The 22,666-nt window shown below is 56.9% G+C and overlaps 3 protein-coding genes across 4 annotated transcripts in view; all 3 read left to right on the top strand.

Moving 5' to 3' along the window:
* The first annotated feature begins 5,792 nt into the window (after window positions 1–5,792).
* LOC107203639 (protein Wnt-11b-like) lies at window positions 5,793–9,899 on the top strand. The gene is made up of 5 exons (XM_015625929.3): window positions 5,793–6,109; window positions 6,198–6,418; window positions 6,803–7,080; window positions 7,826–8,118; window positions 8,820–9,899. Exons 1-5 carry the CDS (start codon window positions 6,039–6,041, stop codon window positions 8,992–8,994), a joined length of 1,038 nt encoding a protein of 345 aa, XP_015481415.1. The 5' UTR covers window positions 5,793–6,038; the 3' UTR covers window positions 8,995–9,899.
* A 3,805-nt stretch (window positions 9,900–13,704) lies between these two features.
* On the top strand, window positions 13,705–18,616 carry IGBP1 (immunoglobulin binding protein 1). 2 transcript variants are annotated; one of them, XM_015626815.2, is made up of 6 exons: window positions 13,705–13,919; window positions 14,439–14,738; window positions 15,883–16,078; window positions 16,933–17,018; window positions 17,655–17,758; window positions 18,091–18,616. In XM_015626815.2, exons 1-6 carry the CDS (start codon window positions 13,729–13,731, stop codon window positions 18,234–18,236), a joined length of 1,023 nt encoding a protein of 340 aa, XP_015482301.1. In that variant the 5' UTR covers window positions 13,705–13,728; the 3' UTR covers window positions 18,237–18,616. The 2 variants fall into 2 exon arrangements, with proteins under 2 accessions (XP_015482301.1, XP_015482300.1); XM_015626814.2 differs by having other exon boundaries at window positions 13,707–13,919; window positions 18,088–18,616.
* Window positions 18,617–19,931: 1,315 nt separating this feature from the next.
* Window positions 19,932–22,666, top strand: part of LOC107204039 (diacylglycerol O-acyltransferase 2-like) — a 4,458-nt gene continuing 1,723 nt past the window's right edge. Inside the window, exons 1-5 of the mRNA XM_015626813.2 lie at window positions 19,932–19,971; window positions 21,479–21,607; window positions 21,681–21,788; window positions 22,023–22,093; window positions 22,173–22,377. Coding sequence (XP_015482299.1) covers window positions 19,932–19,971; window positions 21,479–21,607; window positions 21,681–21,788; window positions 22,023–22,093; window positions 22,173–22,377 — 553 coding nt within the window. The remainder of the gene's footprint in view (window positions 19,972–21,478; window positions 21,608–21,680; window positions 21,789–22,022; window positions 22,094–22,172; window positions 22,378–22,666) is intronic.

Below are 22,666 nucleotides of genomic sequence, written 5' to 3'. Positions count from 1 at the left end.
GGGTGGCAGAGACAGCTGGTCCCAGCACGAGGTAAAAATGCTGCCCAAGTCATGGTCCTGGAGGGGTTTGGCACCCTCTGAGCACCCCCCAAAGCCAGGGGTGATCCTGGGGCTCAGACCCCAGCTCAGGAAGGCAACAGGAGGAGGTGTTGAGTGGGATTGTCTCTGTGTGGTGGTGTCCATCTCTCCCTTGAGTGACCTGTCCAGCTTCCCAGGGCAGAGTCGGAGCACCTGACGGGCTGGGCCAGCTCCAGGAAGTATAAAACTGAGGCTGCAGTGAAACCTTAAACATTTCACACCCATCTGGTTCCACCTTGGAAGTCCCCAGCTGGGCCCAGTCACCTCCACACACCTGGTGGGTTGGGGCTGTGGGAAAAAAGGGCTTGGAAGTTACTTAAAATCCCAATTGCTTCATTTTCTTCCTTTTTTTTTTTTCCTCTCAAGCTTATCATGGTTTTACTGGGAAGCAAAAAGGGCATTTTTGGTGTAAAATATGTCAGGGCTTCAGCTTCCTGTACTGGGAATAGAGCTCTAGGACCCCTGGTGACTTTGGTGGCCCCCACATTTCCACCCCTGCCTCAGTTTCCCTCTGATGCAGAGTGAGTGGCTGTGGCTGTGGCAGGGGCGCCTGTCACTGTGTGTCACCACCCTGCAGGACCCTGGGGACAGGAGGAAACCCAGCCTCCCCCTCCAGGGCTGCTGTTTGCTGGATCTCCTGCTCCCACACACCCCCTTCCCCTTGGAGCTCCTGTCCCCCTCAGGTCATGACCCCCATGCCACAGCCAGCACAACCTTTGTCCTCTCCCATCCCGCTGCCTCCCAGCTCTATCCCCAGCGCTGTCCCCAGCTGATGTCCCTGGGGAGCTGGGTCTGGCCATGGAGTGTCCCAGCAGCTGCTGTGCCCTCCTGGGGCTTCTCCCCAGCACTGTCCCCTGTGCTTGGGTGACACCTGAGCTCCCTGGGGCAGGGATTTGCTTTCCCCGTGTCCCCAGGTGAGTTCAGACTGTCCCTGGGGCAGGGATTTGCTTCCCCCGTGTCCCCAGGTGAGTTCAGACTGTCCCTGGGGCAGGGATTTGCTTCCCCCGTGTCCCCAGGTGAGTTCAGACTGTCCCTGGGGCAGGGATTTGCTTCCCCCGTGTCCCCAGGTGAGTTCAGACTGTCCCTGGGGCAGGGATTTGCTTTTCCAGGTGGGTGAGCGCAGCCCCAGTGCCGTGCCAGCCTCCTGCCCCAGCGCTCGGTGACATTACAGGGACACTTCAGGTCCCCGAGTGCCTTCACTGGCTGTTTCTGGTGCATTTTTGCGGCCTCTGCTCCTCGTTTAACCCCTTCCCAGGCTGTGCTTCCCACTCGTGGCCCCGGGAGATGTCCTGGCTTTGTGCAGCATCTTCCTCGCGTCGAGCTGGGAGCGGGGGCCGGGCGGGGACACTGGGGCCGGGCGGGGACACCGCGTACCACCGGGTGCTCAGGGACACCATGTGCTGCCGGCACCCGGTGCCAGGCGCTGCCTCGGGCATCCTGAGTGTCCCCAGCCGTGTTTATCCAGTGTCGTGTCCCCGCGGAGCAGCAGCTGGCAGGGGTTGACCCCTTCAGGGCAGTGGCACTTGGGGACAGCGGCTGCTGGTCCTGAAGTTTCTCTGGGGATTGAAGCATCTGCTGGAAAATGCATTGAAAACAGGGCAGGGAGAATCCTGGGGCTGGTTTTAACCCACAGGAGAAGCTCCCATATAACAGGACTGGATCTCAGAGGGTTTTTCCAACCCTAAGGATTCTGTAAAGCCCAGGGGAAGGGGGGGAGAGGGAGAACTTCCCAGGCTAAGGGGAGGCTGTGAAGGTGTGGAAAATGAGCCAGGGCAGTGGCGTTGGGTTATCACCATTGCTGATGTCCGTGTGCGTCCCTGACTCAAAGGAAAATGGGATTCCAGGTTGTGCCCTGGTGGATTTGCCAAGGATTGAATCCAAGAGCAATGTCCCCTTCTTCCAGCCCCAGGAACAGCTTGGCCAGGAGCAGGACATGGAGTGAGCCTGTGCTGGCCCAGGGGACAGTGGGGTGGCACCAAACCACGTTTGTGTCCCCAGAACCAGCACGAGGCCAAGAGAAACCCAGAGTCTGTTCTGAGTTCTGCACTGCTCCTCATCCGGAGCTTCCCGTGCTTTAGGGGAAATGGTTTCCCTATCCCAGGCGTGTCTTGGCATCTCCAGCGCTTTCTTGATCCAGAAGGAGGGCAAAAGATCTGTAGAATATTAAATTTTGAACAAATAAAGCGGCGTTGCCAAAAATGTTGCATTTTCATGTCAGGCTGGAAGGCGGCAGGAGTGTAAATTTTGGTCTGACAAAAAAAGCAGCAGTGATTAAAATGTTGTGACCATTGACAAATTTTCTAGAGAACTGGTTGAGAAATCCAGCGAAACTCATTCTTTCCAGTGGAAAGCCTTCATGTTTCCCTGGATCTGCATTTTCAAAGAAGAGTAGATTTTTATCAAAAATTTCCACCGAGCTGTTTCACTAACCCAGGTGGAAATTACCTTCCCTCAACTCACTTCAATTACAGCAGTTTTTCTTTTCCCCTTTTTCTTCTATTTTTTTTTTTCTTTTTTTTCCCCTTTTTTTCATGGTCCAGAGCTTCATCTGCTGCAGGAGCTGAAGGATATCCCTGGAAGTGCCTGGCAGATCCCTCTCCTCAGGCCACCCCAGCCAGGCAGAACGAGTCGAGGAGAGCGTTTCTCCTCCTCTGTGCTCAGACAGAGCCTAAATTAACCTAAATCTCCCCAGTCCTGATAAGATAACGAGTCCTTTCACCCAGCTGAAGATAAATCCCCTTCCAGAGAGCTGCTGGAGGTACAATTTCTTTTATTTTCCCTGCTATTGCTGCAGTGCCCATTCACAAATCCTTTTGATCTCATCGAGGCACATCCTCGTGCCGTGTTCTGGCTGCCTGGGATGTGCTCCTGGGGAATGTGACGCTTTCTCTGTGGCTTTGGGATGGGACAAGAGGCTGGTGGCACCTCCAGGACACCGCCCTGTGTCTCTCCCATCCTTGGGGCTGCTTCCCATTATCCCTTCCTGCCACAGCTCCGTGACTGGCACAGCTCCCCTGGCAGCTCTTCCCAGCCCGGGCGTGTCGTTCATGCCACTTTTGCTCCTCTGCAGGGGCCGTGGCCGGGCTGGGATCTCCATCTCGGGGTGTGGCGGATGTGGAACATGTCACCCCAGGTCCCCGCTGCCTTGCAGAGCCCTCTGCAGCGTCACCTCCCCGGCTGGGGGGGACAGATGCTGCCACATGTTCTGCAGCTGGATCCTCCCTGCCAGCTGTGCCAGCTGTGCCTGGGCTGCCTGCACGGGGCCAGGGGCACAGGGGGAAGCGTCACCCCGTGTCGTGTCCTCACCGCTGATGCGGATCCGCTGTCCCCGCTCCCAGATTCGGGACGCTGCGGGGACGGGTGACACTGGGAGGTGGCTCTGCAGGATCAGGTCCCTGCCACCCCCACTCGGTGCTCTCTGGGAAGAGGAAGAGGATGATTTCCCTGAGCTCTGTGGCAGGAAGGGCTCCTGCCACTCGGGGTGACCGTCCCACTGTCCCCAGCCTCCAGAGGGGACGGGATGCTCCCAGTGCCCATCAGCGCAGGAATCTCATCCCCAGCCCCTGGGCTGTGCCAGGAGCTGGAACACCAGTGCCACACGACCACGTGCCACCAGCCCCTGTGTCACTGTCACCACACTGGCACAGCCCCAAAGGGATGTGGCTCCTCGCAGGGCCGGTCAGTAGGTGAGAGTGGGGTGGGGAACCAGGGCCACCGGGGCCTGAGGGGACATTTTGATGGCAGGGAAACCCCGGGAAGGTCCCTGGATCTGCCCCTCCTGAGCCTGGGAGTCAGAGGCCATTGGGAGCTGGGCCAGTGCACAGGGACCCCGTGTGCTCACACGGGTCACAAACCACTCACAGGTGTTTGCTTTGGCCGCTGTCTGAGTCCCAGGAGCGAGGGACACCAACCTTTGGCCCTCCAGGACAACTCTTTGCTGTTCCTCCACTAAAGCCTCATCCCAGGAGCTCTGACCCAGCCCCAGCTCTTCCCCTTTAGCCCCTCCTGGAGCTGTCCCCTCCCTGTGTCCCCAGGGTGGCCGACACCAGGCAGGGGGGACGGACCTTTCCCGATGTTCTCCCGGCTCCTTTGGTGTCCCCGCTGCCAGTGAAGCCCCAGCTGGGGAAGGGAAGCCTCTCCTGGGCTGGGAATCCCCTCCTGCCTCGCTCCTTCCCTCAGGGCCAGCCCAGCTTGGAAGGGGAAGGAAGGGGTATTTTTAGCACTCACCCTCCGGTTGTTCCAAGGATTGAGCTAAAAAAGAGGAATTGACGTTCAAAGGAGGTCTGGCTTTGCTTTAAAAGGAAAGGTTTGTGTTTTTCCTGCTACTCAGTTATTGCAAGACTTTCCTGTGAAGAGGGGTTGCTAAAAACCTCTTGTGGGAGGTGGCAGCCTGTGACATCGGTGCAGAGTTCCCTGTGCTGGCCCTGTTTCCTTGCCCAGTTCCCAGGGTGAATTCCCATCCCAAAGGCAGGGATGGGGTGGGACTCAGGCCCCTGTCCTGGTGCTGATCACAGCTCCCATCACCTTTGAAGGGAATTCCCTCCTGCCAGCCCATCCTGGAGTCGTTCCTCTGCATTCCTGCCCTCCAGCACCTTTTCCTGACCCTTAGGACCCCCCTGGGAACTCAGGTGCCTTCCCAGCTGCCATCCAACCCCAGCATTGTCCTGGAAACCCCCTGGAGACCCTCCAGGTCCCAAAACAAGACACCATCCACACCCTGAGGAGGAGTTTAGCTGGAAGCCACAAGGGAAGGAATCCAAAACACCAGCTTTGGTGCTCAGGGAATACAGACTTGGGTTATCCCTGTGCTCCTCCTTTTCTCTCAGCCCTTTAACCAATCCCCTGGCAACTGCTTGGGATTCAGGAGTGACCTGGGACCCTTCCTCCCCCTTTGCATCCCGAGGGAATTGTTTGGGAAGGACGACTCGAGCCGCGTGTCCTGGTTTTATTGCGTGTGACCCCAAATCAAAGGAGGGTCACAAGGGGACAAAGCTCAACCATCCAGGCACGTCCTGTCAAGGTGAGAGATCACAGGGGGGTGACAAGCAACCCCCAGCTTGGTTCTGTCAAGGAAAAGCACCTTCCAGAGACAAGGGAAGTGGCACAGCCAGGGAGAAAGTGAAAGCCTAAAAAGTGGGTTTCAACCTGTGACCCTTTCCAAAAACCTGGGGTCAGCTGGGCTTCTGTCAAATGTCACTTCCCAGCGTGGGAAAATCCCGGCCTACCTGGTTCCTCACGGGCTCCCAGCAGCACTTTTGGTTTTGTACTTGTAGGAGGGAGAGATCCCGAGAAATGCATCTTGTGACCAGCCCTGGGGCCCTGCCACGGCACCTCGGGCAGCCCCTGCTGGCACTTCGGGGCTGCTGCTTGTGCCAGCTCAGGGATGTGCACTCCTCTGGGTCAAGGAAAATGTGTTTTTTCAATCTTTTTGTAAAGAAAACAAGAAAAAAAAAAAAAGAGAGAGAGAAATTATGAGCCTGTGCTGACCCTAAAGGAGGGTGCAGCCGGCGGTGGGCTCCCAGGGGACAAGGGACAGGACAGGAGGACACGGCCTCCAGCTATGCCAGAGGAGATTTAATCGGATATTAGGGAAAATTTCTCATGGAAAGGGCTGCTCGGGGCAGTGGTGGAGTCACATCCCTGCAGGGATTTAAAATCCATGTGAATGTGGCACTGTGGGGACATGGTCAGTGGTGGCCTTGGCAGTGCTGGGGGAAGCGGCTCATCCCTCAACCCCCTCCCGGGCGCTGTTCGGGGACGGTCACTGCTAATGACAGCTGGACCTCCCTCCAGCCCCTCCTTGTCCCTAACCCTGTGAATGGCACCGAAACCGCCTTTGTTCCCCTCGCCGGGGGGCAGGACCCGCCACCACCGCTGCTATAAAAGGGGTGGTGGGGCCGAGCGGTCCCTGCCCTGCTCCCAGTCCCTGTCCCAGCCCCATCCCAGCCCCATTCCCGGCCATGGGCCGCCCCGCCGCCGCTGCCACCGCGCTGCTGTGCCAGCTGGGCCTCTCCGCAGCCATCCAGTGGCTGTGAGTAGGGAACCTCTCCCTCCAGAGCCCCTCCTGGCGGTCCCTCGGGGCGCTGTGGCCCCCCCGGTGACCCCAGCTCTCCCCACAGCGGGCTGGCAGACAGCGGGGTGGCCTGGAACGAGAGCCAGCACTGCCGGCTGCTGCTGCCGGAGCAGCTGCAGCTGTGCCGCCGGCACCTGGAGGTGATGCCCAGCATCGTCCGGGCTGCCCGCCGGACGCAGGAGCTGTGCCAGCAGAGCTTTGCAGACATGAGGTGGAACTGCTCCTCCATCCGGCGTGCCCCCAGCTTCGGTCCCGAGCTGCTCACAGGTAAGGGATGCTCCTCCCGCCGAGCCGCTGCTGCCGCTCTGCCCCGGGAGCATCCCGGGCTGGCGGGGTCTCCTCTGCCCTGGGTTTCTGTTTTGGGGTAAATATCCTGCCTTTACGTGGTGCTAATCCTGTGCAAGCTCCACCTGGGGGAGGTGACAGACACTAAGTTCCATTTCAAACAGCTGCCAGAGGCTCCAAAGAAAGGGGGGAAGAGGTGGGGATAGGGGCAGGTTGATACAGGGTGCACGGGTTAAAAAGTACAACTTGAGAGGCCTTGGGTTCGTCCTGCTGCAAGACGAAATAAAAACTCCTCGCGCTGTGAGATGCGCCAGAGGAGAGTCCGGCTGGGCAGGGAGGAAGGAAATATCCCTGTTTTCTCCGCAGGAACACGGGAAGCCGCCTTCGTGCACGCCCTGGCAGCGGCGGCCGTGGCCCAGGGCATCGCCCGCTCCTGCTCCTCCGGAGAGCTCCCGCTGTGCTCCTGCGGCCCCGGCCCCTCCGAGCCCCCCGTGCCCGGCTCCCGCTGGGGCGGCTGCGGCGACAACCTGAGCCACGGCCTCCAGCTCGGAGCCGCCTTCACCGGGGGCTCCGGCAGAGCCGGCACCGGCGGCGCGCCCGGGCTCAGGGCCGTGAACCGGCACAACGGAGCCGTGGGACGGGCGGTGCGTGCGGGACCCCCGGGCTCTGCGGGCTGGGATGGGGGATGCGGAGCCCACCGGGGCTGCTGCGGTCCGGGATGGGGTGTGTGAGCCCGCTGGGACTCTGCAGTGGGGCACACAGTGAGTCTGAGCCCCATGGGATAGACGGAGCCCGGCACCCCTCGCAGCAGAGGCAGAGGTCCCTCGTTTAAGGCAGCAGGTGCCAGACAGGTTTTTGGGATGTCCTGAACATGAGGAGGCAACAAAATGGTTAAAAAGTGTGTGAGCAGGCACACAGACACACAGACAGACAGACACACACACACACACACACACACACCGCTGCCCACCCCCAGGCATCCCATGCCCCTTCCACAGCCAGCACTTCTGACACCTCACACCAGTGTTCCAAGTTATCTGATATTTCACACCAGTACTTCCCGTGCTTCTTTCCACCCCTCTCACTGGAAACAGGGCTTGTCCTGCCCCTCTCTGGCTGGGCTCCCCAGCCCATCCAGTCTTCGAGTTTCCATCCACTCCTGTCCTCAAGTGAGGCTTGGGAAGTCTCCAGCCCCTCTGCCAGCTCCCCTGGGAAGTTCCCCAAGGATCAGGTTCTTATCAGAAGGGATTGAAGCAGGGCTGAGCCCCCCTATTCCCCGTTATATCCAGCTCTGAGCTCCTCTGAGACTTCCCACGGGTGCCCTTGGGAGTCAGTCCCTGGGGTGGTACCAGGAGAGAGCAAACTCAGCTGTTTCCCTGTGCTCTGCAGGTGCTCAGTGACTCCCTGGATACCAGGTGTAAATGCCATGGGGTTTCAGGCTCCTGCTCAGTGAAGACTTGCTGGAAAGGGCTGCCAGACCTGGGTGAAATCGCCTCTGACCTCAAATCCAGGTACCTGGCAGCCCTCAAGGTGACCCATCGGCTCGTGGGGCCCAGGAAGCAGCTGATCCCCAAGGAAGGGGATGCCAGGCCAGTCACAGAGATGGATCTGGTTTATCTCATCAACTCTCCTGACTACTGCACCCCAAACCCCCAGCTGGGTTCTCTGGGGACACAGGACAGGTAGGAAGAGCTCATCCTCTGATTCCAGGAGTGCCTGTACCGCTGGGTTTCAGTGTCCTGGGAAGCTGATGTGGATGGGCTGGGGTGAGCTTGCAGCAGATCCCTGAATCCCTGTCTTGTGAGACCCCACCTGCCCTGCTGCACCCAGGTCAGCCCCCCAGCATGAGACAGGCATTGTTCAACAAGGCCATGTCTGGCCATGGAGCTGCTCAGGGCTGGAGCCTCTCTGCTCTGGGGCCAGGCTGGGAGAGCTGGGGGTGCTCACCTGGAGAAGAGGAGGCTCCAGGGAGATCTCAGAGCCCCCTCCAGTGCCTAAAGGGGCTCCAGGAGAGCTGGAGAGAGACTTGGGACAAGGGATGGGACAGGACAAGGGGGAATGGCTTCCCACTAATGGGGTTAGATGGGATATTGGGAAGGAATTCTTCCCTGTGAGGGTGGGGAGGGCTTGGTACAGGGTGCCCAGAGAAGTTGTGGAATGGACACATCCCTGGAAGTGTTCAAGGCTGGGCTGGATGGGGTTTGAAGCAGCCTGGACCTGTGGAAGGTGTCCCTGCCCCTGGCAGGGAGTGGCACAGGATGATCTTTAAGGTCCCTTCCGACCCAGCCGTTTCGTGATTCCATGATCCTGCTCTGAGCACAGCACCTCTGGGAGAGGCCAGGGCCTGGGAGGGCGGGTCCCCAGCTCCCCCATATCTCCACAGGCCGTGCAACAGGAGCTCTGTGGGCAGTGACAGCTGTGACCTGCTGTGCTGTGGCCGTGGCTACAACACCTACACGGAGGAGGTGCAGGAGCGCTGCCACTGCCGCTACCGCTGGTGCTGCTCCGTGGTGTGCAGGCGCTGCCGGCGCAGCCTGCAGAGACACGTCTGCAAATAAGGAGGAGAAGCCGTGCTGGCACCCACCAGGCATGGCTGGACACCAGGAGCCTGTCCCAAGGGATGCCCCCAGCAAGGAGGAGGCTGTGCAGAAAGCCTGGTCTCTCATGGAGAGCCTCAGACTGAGAGATTTTGGGAAGTCCTTTCCAACCCAGACCTCATGGCAGGACAAAGAGCTGCCCTCCTGCAGCTGGTCAGTGGCCAGCCCTTTGTCTCCAGCTGGGAAAAGCCATTGATCATTCCACAGGCCCCTTTCTCCAGGGAGAATGGGGACCCTGGGCTGCCATTGTCCCTTTGCAGGAGGATTCTGACAGCAGCCTGAAAGCCAGGAGTGATGGATGGAAGGCGTAGAGTTATCCACTGGGAGAAGGCTGCAGGGATGAAACACTGCTGCTTCGGGTGAGGGGTCATGGGCAGCTCCTTTGGGAACAGGATTCTACTGTGGGCTCATCCAGGATGCTCCTCCTCAGGGGAAAACACTGCTCCAGGGCCCTTGGCAGCATCCCAGTGGAGACCATTTGCATGGAGATGTTGCTGCTCCCGTTGATGGCAGACACCAGGGACAGGAGAGCTGCTGGGGGCTGCCAAAACTGGGCAGCCTGGCAAAGCCACCCCTGACCATATGTTCACAACCCAGCCACGGCACCTTCTGTCCCCATGTCAGGGGTGGGAGCCCACTCAATACGTGAAATTCTCATGGCTTGTCCCTCCTGCCCCTCCTCCTGGCCCACTGAGGACTTCAGCCCATTCCTTCCACCCTTTGGGACCAGGTGTGTTGGAATTCTGGCCTGGAGAGGGGACACAACTCCAGAGCCTTGGGGAAGCAAGAAATAACCTTTAATTTCTGTACTTCCTGTAAGGGGGATTCTGGTGCGTGTTTTTAAATAAATGTTTTTACTCTCTGTGCCTTGTTTTCTAGCACAATCTTTCCTCCAGGTCCTGGAGAAAGAGGCTGTAAGGAGAGCCTTCTGTCCATAAAGCCCCATGTCCACACTTTTCCTTTCACACATCTGAGGACCAGCTCAATTTCAACTCTTTCTGCTCCTCACTGGCCCAGATTTGCCTTTAATTTCAGATCCCTGCCTTCCTCTGCTGCTGTTTTATCCCCTGCTTCCTCAGGTCTCCGGCTGCCTGGGATTCAGGGCTGGTGCTGGAAACCGTGGCAGTCCAAGGTTATTTTCTGATTCTTGGGAATGTGGGCAGGATGAGCCAAGGGTGTGTGTGAACAGCAAGGGGTTGGGAGCCAGGGATGGGGTCTCCCACATTTCCTTTAGCAGGGAATCTGGCCAAGAGCTTGGATGGGATGAGATCCCTGCTGGAGCAGCTTTTAGAGGGAAAGGATGAGTCCAAACAGGTGCTGGAGAGACTCCACAGCATCAGGAGGACAGGTAAATGGGATGAGAATCCTCATTTCGGTTCCCATTGACTGGAGCTGGCCGCGCTCAGCCCGAGCCCAGCTGGACGATTACTCATTTCCATATCCATTCCATCATTTTTAATGGTCTCTGCTGGGTCACGGAACCAATTCATGAGTTTTTCTCGTAAAACATCCCCTCGCCTTAATGTGCTCCAGGTTTCTGTGAGGGCAGGGGAGGAATCAGAGGTGGCTGGAGAGGATGCAGGGGCTGGAAGTCGAGCTCGGGGAATGCCAGGAGGGAGTTAACTCTCGTTATCAGTTGTTGATGTGCCATCGACTGGCTCTGCCTGCTGCCATCTCCCTTCCAGGAGCGCCTGGAAAACCGCAGCTGCCCAAGGCCAAAAGCTATCTCGAGTTTTCCTTTTAAAATGCAATTAGGGTCAGAGCCCGGCATTCCTCAGAAAAAGGAGTTTCAGCTGCCAGGCTGCAAAACAGCCGCAGTTTCTGAGTCCGGAGGGCTGCAGGTACTAAATTAGGATTGCTTCAATGCCCTCCCTCCATCCACCTCCCAGCGCATCCCAGATCACAGGGAGGTGACACCGGCAGGGGCTGCGAACTCCGCCTGCATTGCAAAACGAGCTGGTGAGAGGAAAAAAAACCCGGGAAGGATCTTGTGGAGTGAGAACTCCAGCCAGGAGGGTGGGAAATGTGATTTGCATTTGGTAACTACAAACACGCATCGCCTGAGGGAGAGGAGAGGAGCCACAATGGCAAGGAATGCCCAGGGGAGCTATCGGCACCGCTGCTAGAGAGGTCCCGTTGGAATTTCTGCCTGGGACAAGGCAGGGTCAAGTGCTGAATATGCAGAATCCACTCCTCCTCTCCCTCCTTGACTCCAAGCCCGGCAGGAAAGAGCTGGGAAAAGACTGGAGGGGTCCCCGTGCAGCCGGAATCCTGCGGGAAACGCCGGAATTAGCTGGAGGGTGCAAAGGGTCAGACTGGCAGGGGGTGACAGCTCTGTGACAACGCTCCCAGTGGGAGCTGCTGGAATCCGGACCCACACCTGGAATTGGCAGGGATGTGAGATCTGCAGGGCTGGGAGCATCCCCCAGGAACCGGGAGCCAGAGGATGGATGCAGTGGGAATGATCCCTGTGTTTGTCCCCAGGGGTTTTAAGGGAGTAACGTTGGTGTGAACGCGGTTATTTGTTGCTGGTCAAACTTGTGCAAACAATAAAGTCTGGAGAAAGGCGAGTGATTTTCATGGATTCTTTTGATTTTGCTGTTAAAACACTGATTTATTTATTTTCCCTTTTATTTCCTTATTCATTGAGAGATGCTGCATAACTCATTCCAGGAGGGTAATACGAGCAAGGCTTGGTAATAAAACATCTTGGAGGAAGGATGGCTCTGTGTTAAGGATCTGTCGGGACATTTCTTGTGCACAGCTCCCACTGCAATGTGGATCAGGACCTGCACCTGCTTTTCCTTGTGCAGCTCCCAGAGCTGAGCCAGAAGGAGGAGAAAGCCCAGGATGGGGCTCAGCTGTGGATGGACATCTCACAGAATCAGGGAATCCTGGAATGCTGTGGGTTGAAGGGACCTTACAACTCATCCAGTTCCACCTCCTGCCATGAGCAGGGAACCTTCTCCTACCCCAGGATCCTCCAAGCCCTGTCCAACCTGCACTGCTGGGAGTATTTGGGGGATGTTGCTGTGACCTTTGGGATGGTTGGTCCGTGCACCCTCACACCACAAGACACACACACATGAGTAAACGCCTGTATTTAAGGAAAAACCCTTTCCTCTCTGTTCTCCTTTATTCCTGGGGTGTTCAGCAGTGTCATGGTGCTCGAAGGATGACAAACAAAAACAGGGATTGTCCGTGTGGGGATCTTCAGCTGAGGGACAGGGACAAACAGGGGTGAGTAAGAGCCATAAGATCCGAGGGGGAACCAGCTGCAGCCTGAGGAATTTGGGGTGTAGCTGGAAGGTCAGTTCTGGCAGGGGCTGTGGGGGGCTCGGAGGGAAAGCAGCTCTCCATCCCTTGGAATCATGGAATTCTTGGATGGTTTGGTAGAAGGGACCTTAAAGACCAACTTGTTCCATCCTCTGCCATGGGCAGGGACACCTTCCTCTATCCCAGGCTGCTCCAAGCTCTGTCCAAACTGGCCTTGGACACTTCCAGGGATCCAGGGGCAGCCACAGCTTCTCTGGGAAATCCATTCCAGGGCCTCCACATCCCCAAGGGAAGGATTTGATTTCTCCCAGGCTGGGCAGCCATTCCAGCAGGAAGGGAGCCTGGGGACTCTCTCCTCTGCAGAGCAGACACTGACGTGGCCATGAGCCACCCGGGGCTGCCATCCCGCTGGGAATATCCAGGAGATCCTCCCATCAGCCCAGACCTGGGGCCAGACAGGTTTTGAGGACCCACAGCACACTCTGGCTCTGTGAGTGACAATTCATGGCACAATCTGACACAGGCAAGAGGAAAACAAACAGAATAAATCATAAACTGAGTCATCCTCAGAGGCTGAGTTAGAATTACTCAGGAGTAATGAGCAGTAGTAGTGGTTGCTACATCCATACTTTGCTCACGGCCAGGTCACTCATCTGTATTTCTAAGGGAAATAACCTGCTCCTAAAAGCACGGATTTAACCCTAAACTGCCTGATGCCTGGTTGAATTTTAGAGATTTTAGGAATGAAATAAATGAAGGGGAGGGTAAGAAAAAAAAAAAAAAAAAAGAGAGAGAGAAAGGTCGCATGTCCCACTTGTAATATAGAAAAAACAGAGAAGAATAGGAAGGTGCTGTGCTTAAATAAATTGATATTTATTGACATCCAGTACTGTGCTGTCGGGGATCTCCACCGTGTACTCCTTTTATACAGCGGGATAACAGATGTTTTCTGCCAATTTATCTAATTAACCTCATTTTTTTCCAGTTCCCCAGACTCCATCCCTGCTCTCCCTGCCAGGACCCGTGCTGGGCGGTGCGCCAGGCAGGACCTGGCAGGGAAAACTGTGAGGGCACTGGAGGCTTCTGAGCTCCCCCGGCCTCGCCGAGCCGTTCCTGCCCGCAGTTCCCGATCGTCCCGGGGGTTCCGAGGGGCTTCACGGCCGCGGGGCGAGCGCGGAGCCATCACGGAGCCCACCGGGGCCGCTGTCCCTCAGCCCGCCCTCACCAGCATGGCGGTTCCCGCGCCCCGGCTATGCCTGTGCCCTCCCCAAGATGGCGCCCGCTGGAGCTCCAGCCGTGACCTCCCCAAGGTGTCGCCCCATGTCGTGAGTACGGCGGTGACCTCCCCAAGATGGCGGCCGGGACGGGTACGGTCGCGCCCGACCGCGCCGGAAGTGGCGACGCCGCCGTTCCCGGCCCATGATGGCGGAGGCGGGCGCGAGTGGCCCCCGGCTGGCGGAGTTGCTGGCGTTGGGACGGCGGCTCTGGGAAGAGCTGGAGACCAGCACCGAGCCCTCCTCGGGAGCCCCGGCCGTGCAGGACAAGGTGCGGCAGGGGCTGGACGCGCTGCAGCGGGCGGCGGCCATGGTGGCGCAGCTGGAGCTGTTCAGGTGAGCGGAGGGGACGCGTCTGAGGGGACAGGGGAGGGTCCCCGGGTAGGGCAGAGGTGCGGCGGGAGCGGGATAGAATCACTGAGGTTGGACAAGATTCCGAGACCATCGAGTCCAACCTGTGACCGATGCCCACCTTGTCACCCAGCCCAGAGCACTGAGTGCCACGTTTGGGCGTTCCTTGGATACTCCAGGGGTGGAGACTCCAGCACCTCCCTGGGCAGCCCCTTCCAATGCGTGACCGCCCTTTCCATGGAGAAATTCCTGCTGATGTCCAACCTGAGCCCACCCTGGCACAGCTTGAGGCCGTTCCCTCTCCTGTCCCTGTTCCCTGGGAGCAGAGCCCGATCCCCCGGCTGTCCCCTCCTGTCAGGGACTTGTGCAGAGCCAGAAGGTCCCTCCTAAGCCTCCTTTTCTCTGAGCCCCTTTCCCAGCTCCCTCAGCCGCCTCTCACAGGATGACCCTACCCCCTTTCCCATCTCCATTCCGTTCCCTGACTCCCTGCTCTCTCCCTGGCAGCGAGAACGAGGAGCTGGAGGAAGTGGCCTCAGCCGACCTGAAGTACATGCTGCTGCCGGCGCTGCTGGGAGCCCTGACGCTGAAGCAGGTGGACCTGAGCAGGAGAAGGGAGCACCTGGAGAGTGCCCGGGAGCACTTCCTGCGCTTCCTCAAGCTCTGCAGGAACTACGGGCTGGGATCTTTCCAGCTGCCCCCCGGCGTCTCCGGCGAGGAGGAAACCGGGAGCCCCTCGGCCCCCAGGGACCCCGCCCAGCCCAACCTGGTGGCCATGGCCGTGAGCAGGACAGCCAAAATCGAAAGGTGCAGCTTTGGGACTCACTCTGGGAGGAGCAGGAGCCTGAGGCAGTGCAGGGTTGGACAGGGAAGAGCTCCCCTGGGCGTTGGAATAATTTGACCATAAAATGCTCATTTTAAGAGATGCAGCTCGCTGTTTAATGGGTAGGGCTAGGGAGGGGCATTTGTGTCTCCAGTTTCTGGTCTCTGAGGGAAAACTGCTCAAAAACTTAAAATAAGCTCTTTAATCTTTCATAATTAATCTTTCAGTTAGTTCTTTAATCACTGCTGGCATCATAAAGACTTCCAAACTGGAAGTTTCCTACCAGTGGGTTCATTAGAGCTTAAAAAAAAGGTGGTTGGTGCTTTTGGTGCTCTGGTTGGGATTTTGGCCACTGTATTTATCATTGTGGCAGAGCTGGAAGGTCCAAACTGGGCTGGGCTTGCTTAAATTGTGTAGAAAAACATAGAAAAATATGATTTATATTCTAATTGGGAAGGGCTTTTTTTTTTTTAATTACTCTTTCATGCTCCTTGTTTTCCCAGCTCCCAAAGGTTGGCTCTTACTGTTCATTCTTCAGATGACAGTAACTCAGGGAAGGAGGACACAAGGATTTAGTTTGGAAGTGTTTTATAGGAGTAGTTTCCCCTTTAATAACTAATTCCTGAAAAAGTAAAGATAAATTTACCCTGGAAGTTTATTATATAGGGAGTTCTTCCCTTTAAGAACTAATTCCTGAATAGGTCAAAAAGTCCAAAAAGCAAAAATTACATTTTGAAAAACACCCACAGGCACAAAACCAACCTGAGAAGTTGGAAAAGCATTTTATTCTGTTTGTGTGACACAGAATCAACTCAAACCAGCCATTCCATTGATTTTCTCAGTCCTGCTTTCTCCAGGAGACTGATGTTTCCAGTCTCACCTAATTTTACCAGGACAGCTTCAATTTCCAAGGATTCCTCAGTATTTAGGAGAAGAGTAAAATCATTGAGGTCTCTCTGAATTAAGTGTAATTTCACAGCTGCTTTTAACAGACAGGAGAGGCTGAAATTCCAACAGGAACCAGCACAACTTCCATGAAATTCAGTTGGACCTCTTACAGAGGGTGGTAACGATCCCAGGGCTGGAGAAAAACGATTCCATAATCTGATTTTGCTGTGTTTGAGCCAGATACAAACAGAAGAAAGAGCTGGAGAATAAATTGGCCTCCATGAGCAGCTTTGTGGAGAGTGGGACAGCGGATGAGGATCAGATCCGGGAATTTTACGTCCTCCAGATCCAGAAATGGATCGGCACCAGCCTGGAGGAGATTGAGAGCATCGACCAGGAGCTGGTGATCCTGAGGAGCAGGGATGCAGCCAGGCAGGTGAGGGAGCTCTCCTGGGATCCAGGTGCTGTGGGATGGGCATGAGGGGATGAGTCCCAGAGAAATTCAGTGGCAGAATTTTATTCAGTGACTTCCCAGTTGGAATTGAGCCCAGTCACAGCATGAGCTGATGGGCTTTTCTCCATTCTGAATTCTGAGTTTTGGATTTGGCTCTGCTGCTACACCTTCCCCACAGTCCCAGCCTGTGGAATGCTGGAGCTTGGAATATGGGAGCTGAACTGGGCTATGCAAGGATTTTCTACAGATCCCTATTTCTGAAGAACAATTGGATTTGGAAATTAAAAATAAGACCCTTGTGCCTCCACTCCTGGTCTGCAGCGTGTCCAGGTGTTATCAGCCCATTTGGAATGACAGAACATTCCCACAGCCCTGCAATCCCCGTGCAGAACATTGTGTCCAGGATTTCTGTGACCTGGCATGTCTGCTGGGAACAGCAGCTCCTGATGTGCTGGCACAGCCTCCTGGCAGGGCTGGTTTGGGGGGGTGATTTTTTGGCACTGCAGGACTCAGATCCTCTGAGGTGATCTGGAGATGCCATGGAATGATGGGTTCAGAATGTTCCACTGGAACAATAAACATTTCCTGCTCTGCTCTGAGCTCAGCCCTGGCAGCTCTGCTTTGACCCCAGCAGGTGGCACAGAGGCACAGGAAGTGATTGCACAGCTGCAATTCCTGATTTAAACCAAATTCAGGCCTGGATTCTCCATCCTGGGGGGTTGCTCTGACAACTGGGGTGTTTCTCCTCTACAAGACCTTTAATAACTTCAGGATGGGAAGCAGAGGGGGAATTCTCATCCCCTCAATGCCTTAGTGACTGTTGTTTGCATCCCCAGGCTCCAGCAGGTCCCCGTGGCCCTTCCCGGTCAGCCAGAATTCCGATGAAACCCTTCATCCTCACCCGGGATGCTGCTCAGGCCAGGTATGGATTGGGATGATCCAACCACACTTTGGGGCAGTGCTCTCATGTCAAGCCTAAAATACTGCATCAAGTGCAGAAATCCAGGTGGTGCCTTCATGTCTGCGCTTGAGTTTGTGGCACCCTGAAACCTGAGCAGGAATTTTGGCACCTTAAGGACAGAATGGGATAGAAACCAGATTTTCTGTCATGCTTGGGGCATGATTTATGCTGAGCTTTCCATGTAGCTGCTTCAGTTCCCAGGGGTGTCCTGGGGCCACCATCCCCTATCCCAAGTTACTCCAAGCCCCATCCAACCTGGCCTTGGGCACTTCCAGGGATCCAGGGGCAGCCACAGCTTCTCTGGGCACCCAGAGGGCCTCACAATTCTCACAGGGGAGAATTCCTTCCCAATATCCCATCTAACCCTCCCCTCTGGCAGTGGGAAGCCATTCCCTGTGTCCTGCCGCTCCAGGCCCTCTCCATCTTTCCCTTGGACACAGGAGGGCCACAATTGGGTCACCCCAAAGCCTTCCTTGTGACATCCTTATATCCTTAGCACAGATTGGATCATGGAATAGCCCTGTGCCTCTTGTCTGTGTTCCTGCTCATTCCAGGGGATGTCATTGCCTGGTTTTGGCTGGTTTTGTCCCACTGCAGGGTGTTTGGAGCTGGCTATCCCGGGCTGCCCACCATGACTGTGGATGACTGGTACGAGCAGCGCCGCAGACAGGGAGTCGTGTCCTCCACACACAGGGTTCCAGGTATGGAACAGAGATGGGAACAGGGGATTTGGGAAGCCTCTTGAGAGGATGGCTGAACAGGGATGTGTGCAGGGTATGGAACACCCCCAACTATGGAAGAATCCAAGTTTTATTAGGAAAAAACTGGGTTAGACTATGCTTGGCCTGTCCAAGGCCAGCTTGGACAGGGCTTGGAACAACCTGGGATAGCAGGAGGTGTCCCTGGTGGCACTGGATGGGTTTGAAGATCCCTTCCAACCCAGCCCATTCCAAGGTTCCCACTCCTGCTGTCTGGCAAGCCCAGCAGGGCTTTGCAGAACCTGGATCTCCTCCCTGTCCCTCCCCTCCAGCAGGTGCAAGTGATGAGGAGTTACAGAAGCAGCAGCAGGAGACAGAGGAGGAGGAGGATGATGAGGAAGCTCTTCAGAAAGCTCGGGACTGGGACGACTGGAAGGACACACACCCCCGGGGCTACGGCAACAGGCACAACATGGGCTGATGCTCTGGCTGCCAGCAGGGCCTGGAGATCCTGGGAGAACAACCTGGAGAGGGAGGCGGGAATACAGTGTACATAGGTGGAGCATCTGGGAATTCCCTGGATGGACAGGGGACAGGATGGCAGGAGGACATGTGACCCCTTCGCATTCCATGTCAGACTGGGGACACTGGTCGTGTTGGGGGGTGCCCCAGAGCTCTGAGGGACAGTTCCATGTGGGTCAGGCTCCCTGTGTGTGCCCTTCCAAGCAGAGCTCCAAGGGGAGCTCCATGGATTTGGAAACTGCTCTTTGTATTGTGGGTGGATATATTTATTTTTTTTTCTTCTCTATTTTAAGCAAAATAAATTCTCTTTGTGCTGCCTGGTTCTTGCTGTGAAATTCACTTGCTCTCCATCCTGAGTTTTTCCAGGGGGTGAACCCCAGACACTCTCATGGAGCCCACAAGGGACAGAACTGGGACAAATGGTGCCATATTCCAAGACAAAGGAGTCAGTGTGCTTTGAAACTCCAGAACAATCCCTGAAACAGGGAAAACTCTGAATCCCCCTGGCACCATTCCTGAATGAGGGAGGACACACCTGGCACTGAGCTGGCACAGCAGATGTGTGCAGAAAGGTGAGGAGTCACAGCTGGAAGCTCTGGAAGTGCCCAGTGTGGGCTGGTGGCTGTGGAGGGATTTGTTCCAAACCTGGTAAATTACAGGGATGGAAAAGCAAAGCATAGCTGGCACTTTGTGTCACCTGGAGCAGTGTCACCTGCACGATGCTTCCTTTCCCTGGGACAGTGGGATTCTGTAGAAATTTGGTGGTTTTCCTTCCTAATAGCAGGATTTGGGCACAGCTGGGCTGCAGGAGTTGAGGTGTTTTCCATGCAGCAATCCCTGTCCTTGGAATTGATCCACACCCAGGAAGCCTGCAGGGACTGTGGTCCTTTCTCCCAGGTACTGAGTCCCTACAATTCACAGGAGGGGTTTATGGGTTCCAGATCTCCCAGGAACGTTTCCTCCTTTCCCACCACAATCCTGCAGGTGTGTTTATCCCTTTCCTACACTGATGTTAGCCAGAACTTCCTAGGAGTGTCTCTGCACAGCTGGATCCTGAGGAGTAGCTTCAGGGATTTATTCCCTGTGGATTCTCTCTGTTCTTGGGCTGTTGGCCTGAGGCCCCACCTCAGTGCTGACTCCCTGCTGCTCCTATTTCCCTTTCTTGTTATTTTTCCCCTCAAACCTCTCCTGACAGCGCTCCAGGCATCCTGGGCAGGAGGCAGGGTGTCCATCCCGAGGCTGGGAGCGGCAGGAATGGTCTGGTGGCCGTGGAGCTTCAGGATGATATTTTTGGGTGGCTCTGGGGCTGTCACATGGCAGTGTTTGTGACATTCCCCCAGCATGGACGGTACCATTCCCAGGGGAATGCAGCAGAACCATTCCCAAAGGAATTCATCCACCAGCACCAGCAGCCAGGACTTTCCTAGGAGCAGCAGCCTCCCAGCATGGCCACAGCTCCTCACACTCTGTGTGACCCTTCCAGGGATCACCAGTTCCTCTCCATGCTCCTAATTCCAGCTGGAGCAGGTCCCCTCCCCTCGGCAGGGCTGGTGTCCCTCTGGTCACCTGGTTAAAGCCTCTGGTCACACAGCCCAGCGCCCTCTGATTGCCAAACTCACCTTTCCCCCCTCGGCACCACGGGGCTCCTGCCACCATGAAAACCATCATAGCAGCCTGCTCCCAGAATCTCAGTGGTAAGAGATTCCCAAAATGGGTTGGGATGGTTCCTGGTTCTCCAGCAATGCGAGGAGCTGGTGGTTGTCACTGTTGTCTGCTCACTTGGGAGCGCTGAGGGGAAAGGGGGTGTTGGGAGCAACGTGAGGATAATTCCACAGTAAAACACACAGTTGCTCCACAGGGACTGAATTTTGGACAACATTTGGGAGCGTTACACACAAGATATTCCTGCAGATTCCAAATGTTGGATTTGCAGAGGCTGCTGTTGCTGTGGATGGGGCTGACAGCACAGCCCTAGGGGGTTCTCTGTGTCTGTGGTGTGGATATTAATGGGGATTTTGGAATAGGAGCTAGGAAAATGGTGTTAAAAAGCAATTGTTCAGTGGGCAGAAGTTTGCTGGGAGGAGCTCTGTGTCTTCCCTGGGAAAAAGAAAGGTCTGGGTTCTGCAGGTGGTTGGGATTTCGGGGATGTGTGGTGGGTTGAAAGGATCACTCAGAGCCCAGCATGCTGCATGGGAGAAAAGGACAAAAATTCCCAAATGGAAAAATCCCCCATGGGCCAGAGATGGCTCCAGTGTTTAATTTATTCCACTTGTCCCATTCCTGTTAGGATTGAGCTGAAAGAACCAAATCTCCACCAGCTTCCTGAACCAGGGGTTGGTGGTTCTGCTCTGACCTGGGGGTTCCTGGCTTGGGGAACCACTGGCTGCTCCTGTGTATCCCTCATCATCTCTCTGCACAACATGCAGATTTTGCCAAGAAAAGAAGGCTTTTGTGACACTGGGGTGGCTCTCTGGGGTGGTCTCAGTGTGGGGACCTTTGGCCAGGAGCTGGCAGGGCTGGCACCTCATGCCCATTTTGGGGAGCAGGGATGGGGCCAAGCTTGGAGTTTGGATCCTGGCTCCCAGCCCGGGGAGGTTAATGGTTCACCAAGATCGGCTGGAGGGAAGGGGTGGCAGGGGGAGTGGAGTGGCGGCACTGCCAGGGGTGTGTCCCTGTGGGGACAGAGCGGGACTGCCACCCCCGGCCACCCTGGCTCGGCCTTGCTGCTGGCCTTGGCGCTTGCTGGGGGTGGTGCTGCCGCTCTGCTGTGCCGGCTGAGAAATCCCCAAATCCCCTGTAAGCCTGAGCACGCCAAGGCGGGCACGAGAACGGTCCTGGCCCTTGGGAAATGGGCGTGGAGCAGGGATGTGCCATTGGTGCACTGGGCTTTTGGGCTTGACAGTGCCCAGGAGCTTCCTGCTCCGGGGACAGCCCTGATTTCCCAGGGCCACCTCCGGGCATGGTCCAGAACTTCCTGGGGATGAGCATCCTTCATTCCACCCCCCGCATCCCATCCCTCTCCACCAGCTGCTCATCCTTCCCATCCCACCTCCCCCCGGTGCCCCTGGGTGTCCCCCGGCAGCCCGGAGCCGTGCTGTTTTGGGCCGGGGGCCGTGTCCCCCTCTCCGTGTCCCCTTCTCCGTGTCCCCTTCTCCGTGTCCCCCTCTCCGTGTCCCCTTCTCCGTGTCCCGCTCTCCGCAGGCAGCCGGGCCAGTATCCAGACTGCGCTGAGGACGCTGCTGGCCGTGCCCTGGCCCTCGCAGCGCGACGTTCGCTCCGCGCTCCAGCTCCTGGCCGTGCTGCAGTGGGTGCTCAGCTTTCTGCTGCTGGGTGAGTGAGCAGGGGGCTGTGGGGGTCCCGGGGGGGGCCACACACCCGCTCACCCCCTGCCCGGCTCCCGCAGGAACCGTCAGCCTCCTGCTCCTCACCTACCTGCTGTTCACCAGCCTCTGGCTCATCCCCGTGCTCTACCTGGCCTGGATCATCTTCGACTGGGACACGCCGGAGAAAGGTGTGGTGGCCGTGTTCCCGCTTCCTCCGGCTTTGCAGCAGAATGGGGGTGGGCTCCCCCTTTCCCCAGGTCCCTCACAGAATATGGGGAGCACCACATCCCCCTGCTCCTTCCCTCCACTCCCCCATCATCAGCACCACGGTGGGAGGAGGGATGCAGAGGCTCCTCGGGGAGCGATTCCCTCGGATCCTGCTGCCCACTGGGCTGGGCTGGGGTTCAAAGCCGGCTTTGCAGGTGGCAGGAGGCTGCCGTGCCTGCGGCGATGGACGGTGTGGAAGCACTTTCGGGATTATTTCCCGGTGAAGGTACGGCGCCGGTACGGGATGCGACCACCCAAAAGGAGGTGTCACCGTCACGTTCCCGTGACTCCTTTTGTCCCCGCAGCTGGTGAAGACACACGACCTGTCCCCCAGCCACAACTACATCATCGGCTCGCACCCCCACGGCATCCTCTGCGTGGGCGCCTTCTGCAACTTCATCACGGGCTCCACGGGCTTCGAGGAGCTCTTCCCGGGCATCCGCTCCTCCCTCACCACGCTGGCCGGAAACTTCCGCCTGCCCGTGTTTCGGGAGTACCTGATGAGCGGGGGTGAGCGGTGCCTGCCCTGCCCGGCTCGGGAGGGCCCTGATCCCCCTAAGGGATGGTGCTCCCGGGAACAGGCAGGGCAGGGCTGCTGCTCTGCTTGCGTTGTGCCTGAGCCACAGCTTCACCTCGCACCTTATCTGCACCTTGCCTGAGCTGCACCTTCACCTTGCTCGCACCCTGCCCGTTGCTTGCCTACATGTCTGTACCGCTCCTACCCCCTGTCTGTACCGCTCCTACCCCCTGTCTGTACCGCTCCTACCCCCTGTCTGTACCGCTCCTACCCCCTGTCTGT

This window comes from Parus major, chromosome 4A, assembly GCF_001522545.3.
Source record: "Parus major isolate Abel chromosome 4A, Parus_major1.1, whole genome shotgun sequence".
NCBI classification, from domain to species: domain Eukaryota; kingdom Metazoa; phylum Chordata; class Aves; order Passeriformes; family Paridae; genus Parus; species Parus major.
The sequence above is the reverse complement of the archived record's forward strand: the minus strand, read 5'-3'. Positions and strand labels throughout refer to the sequence as shown.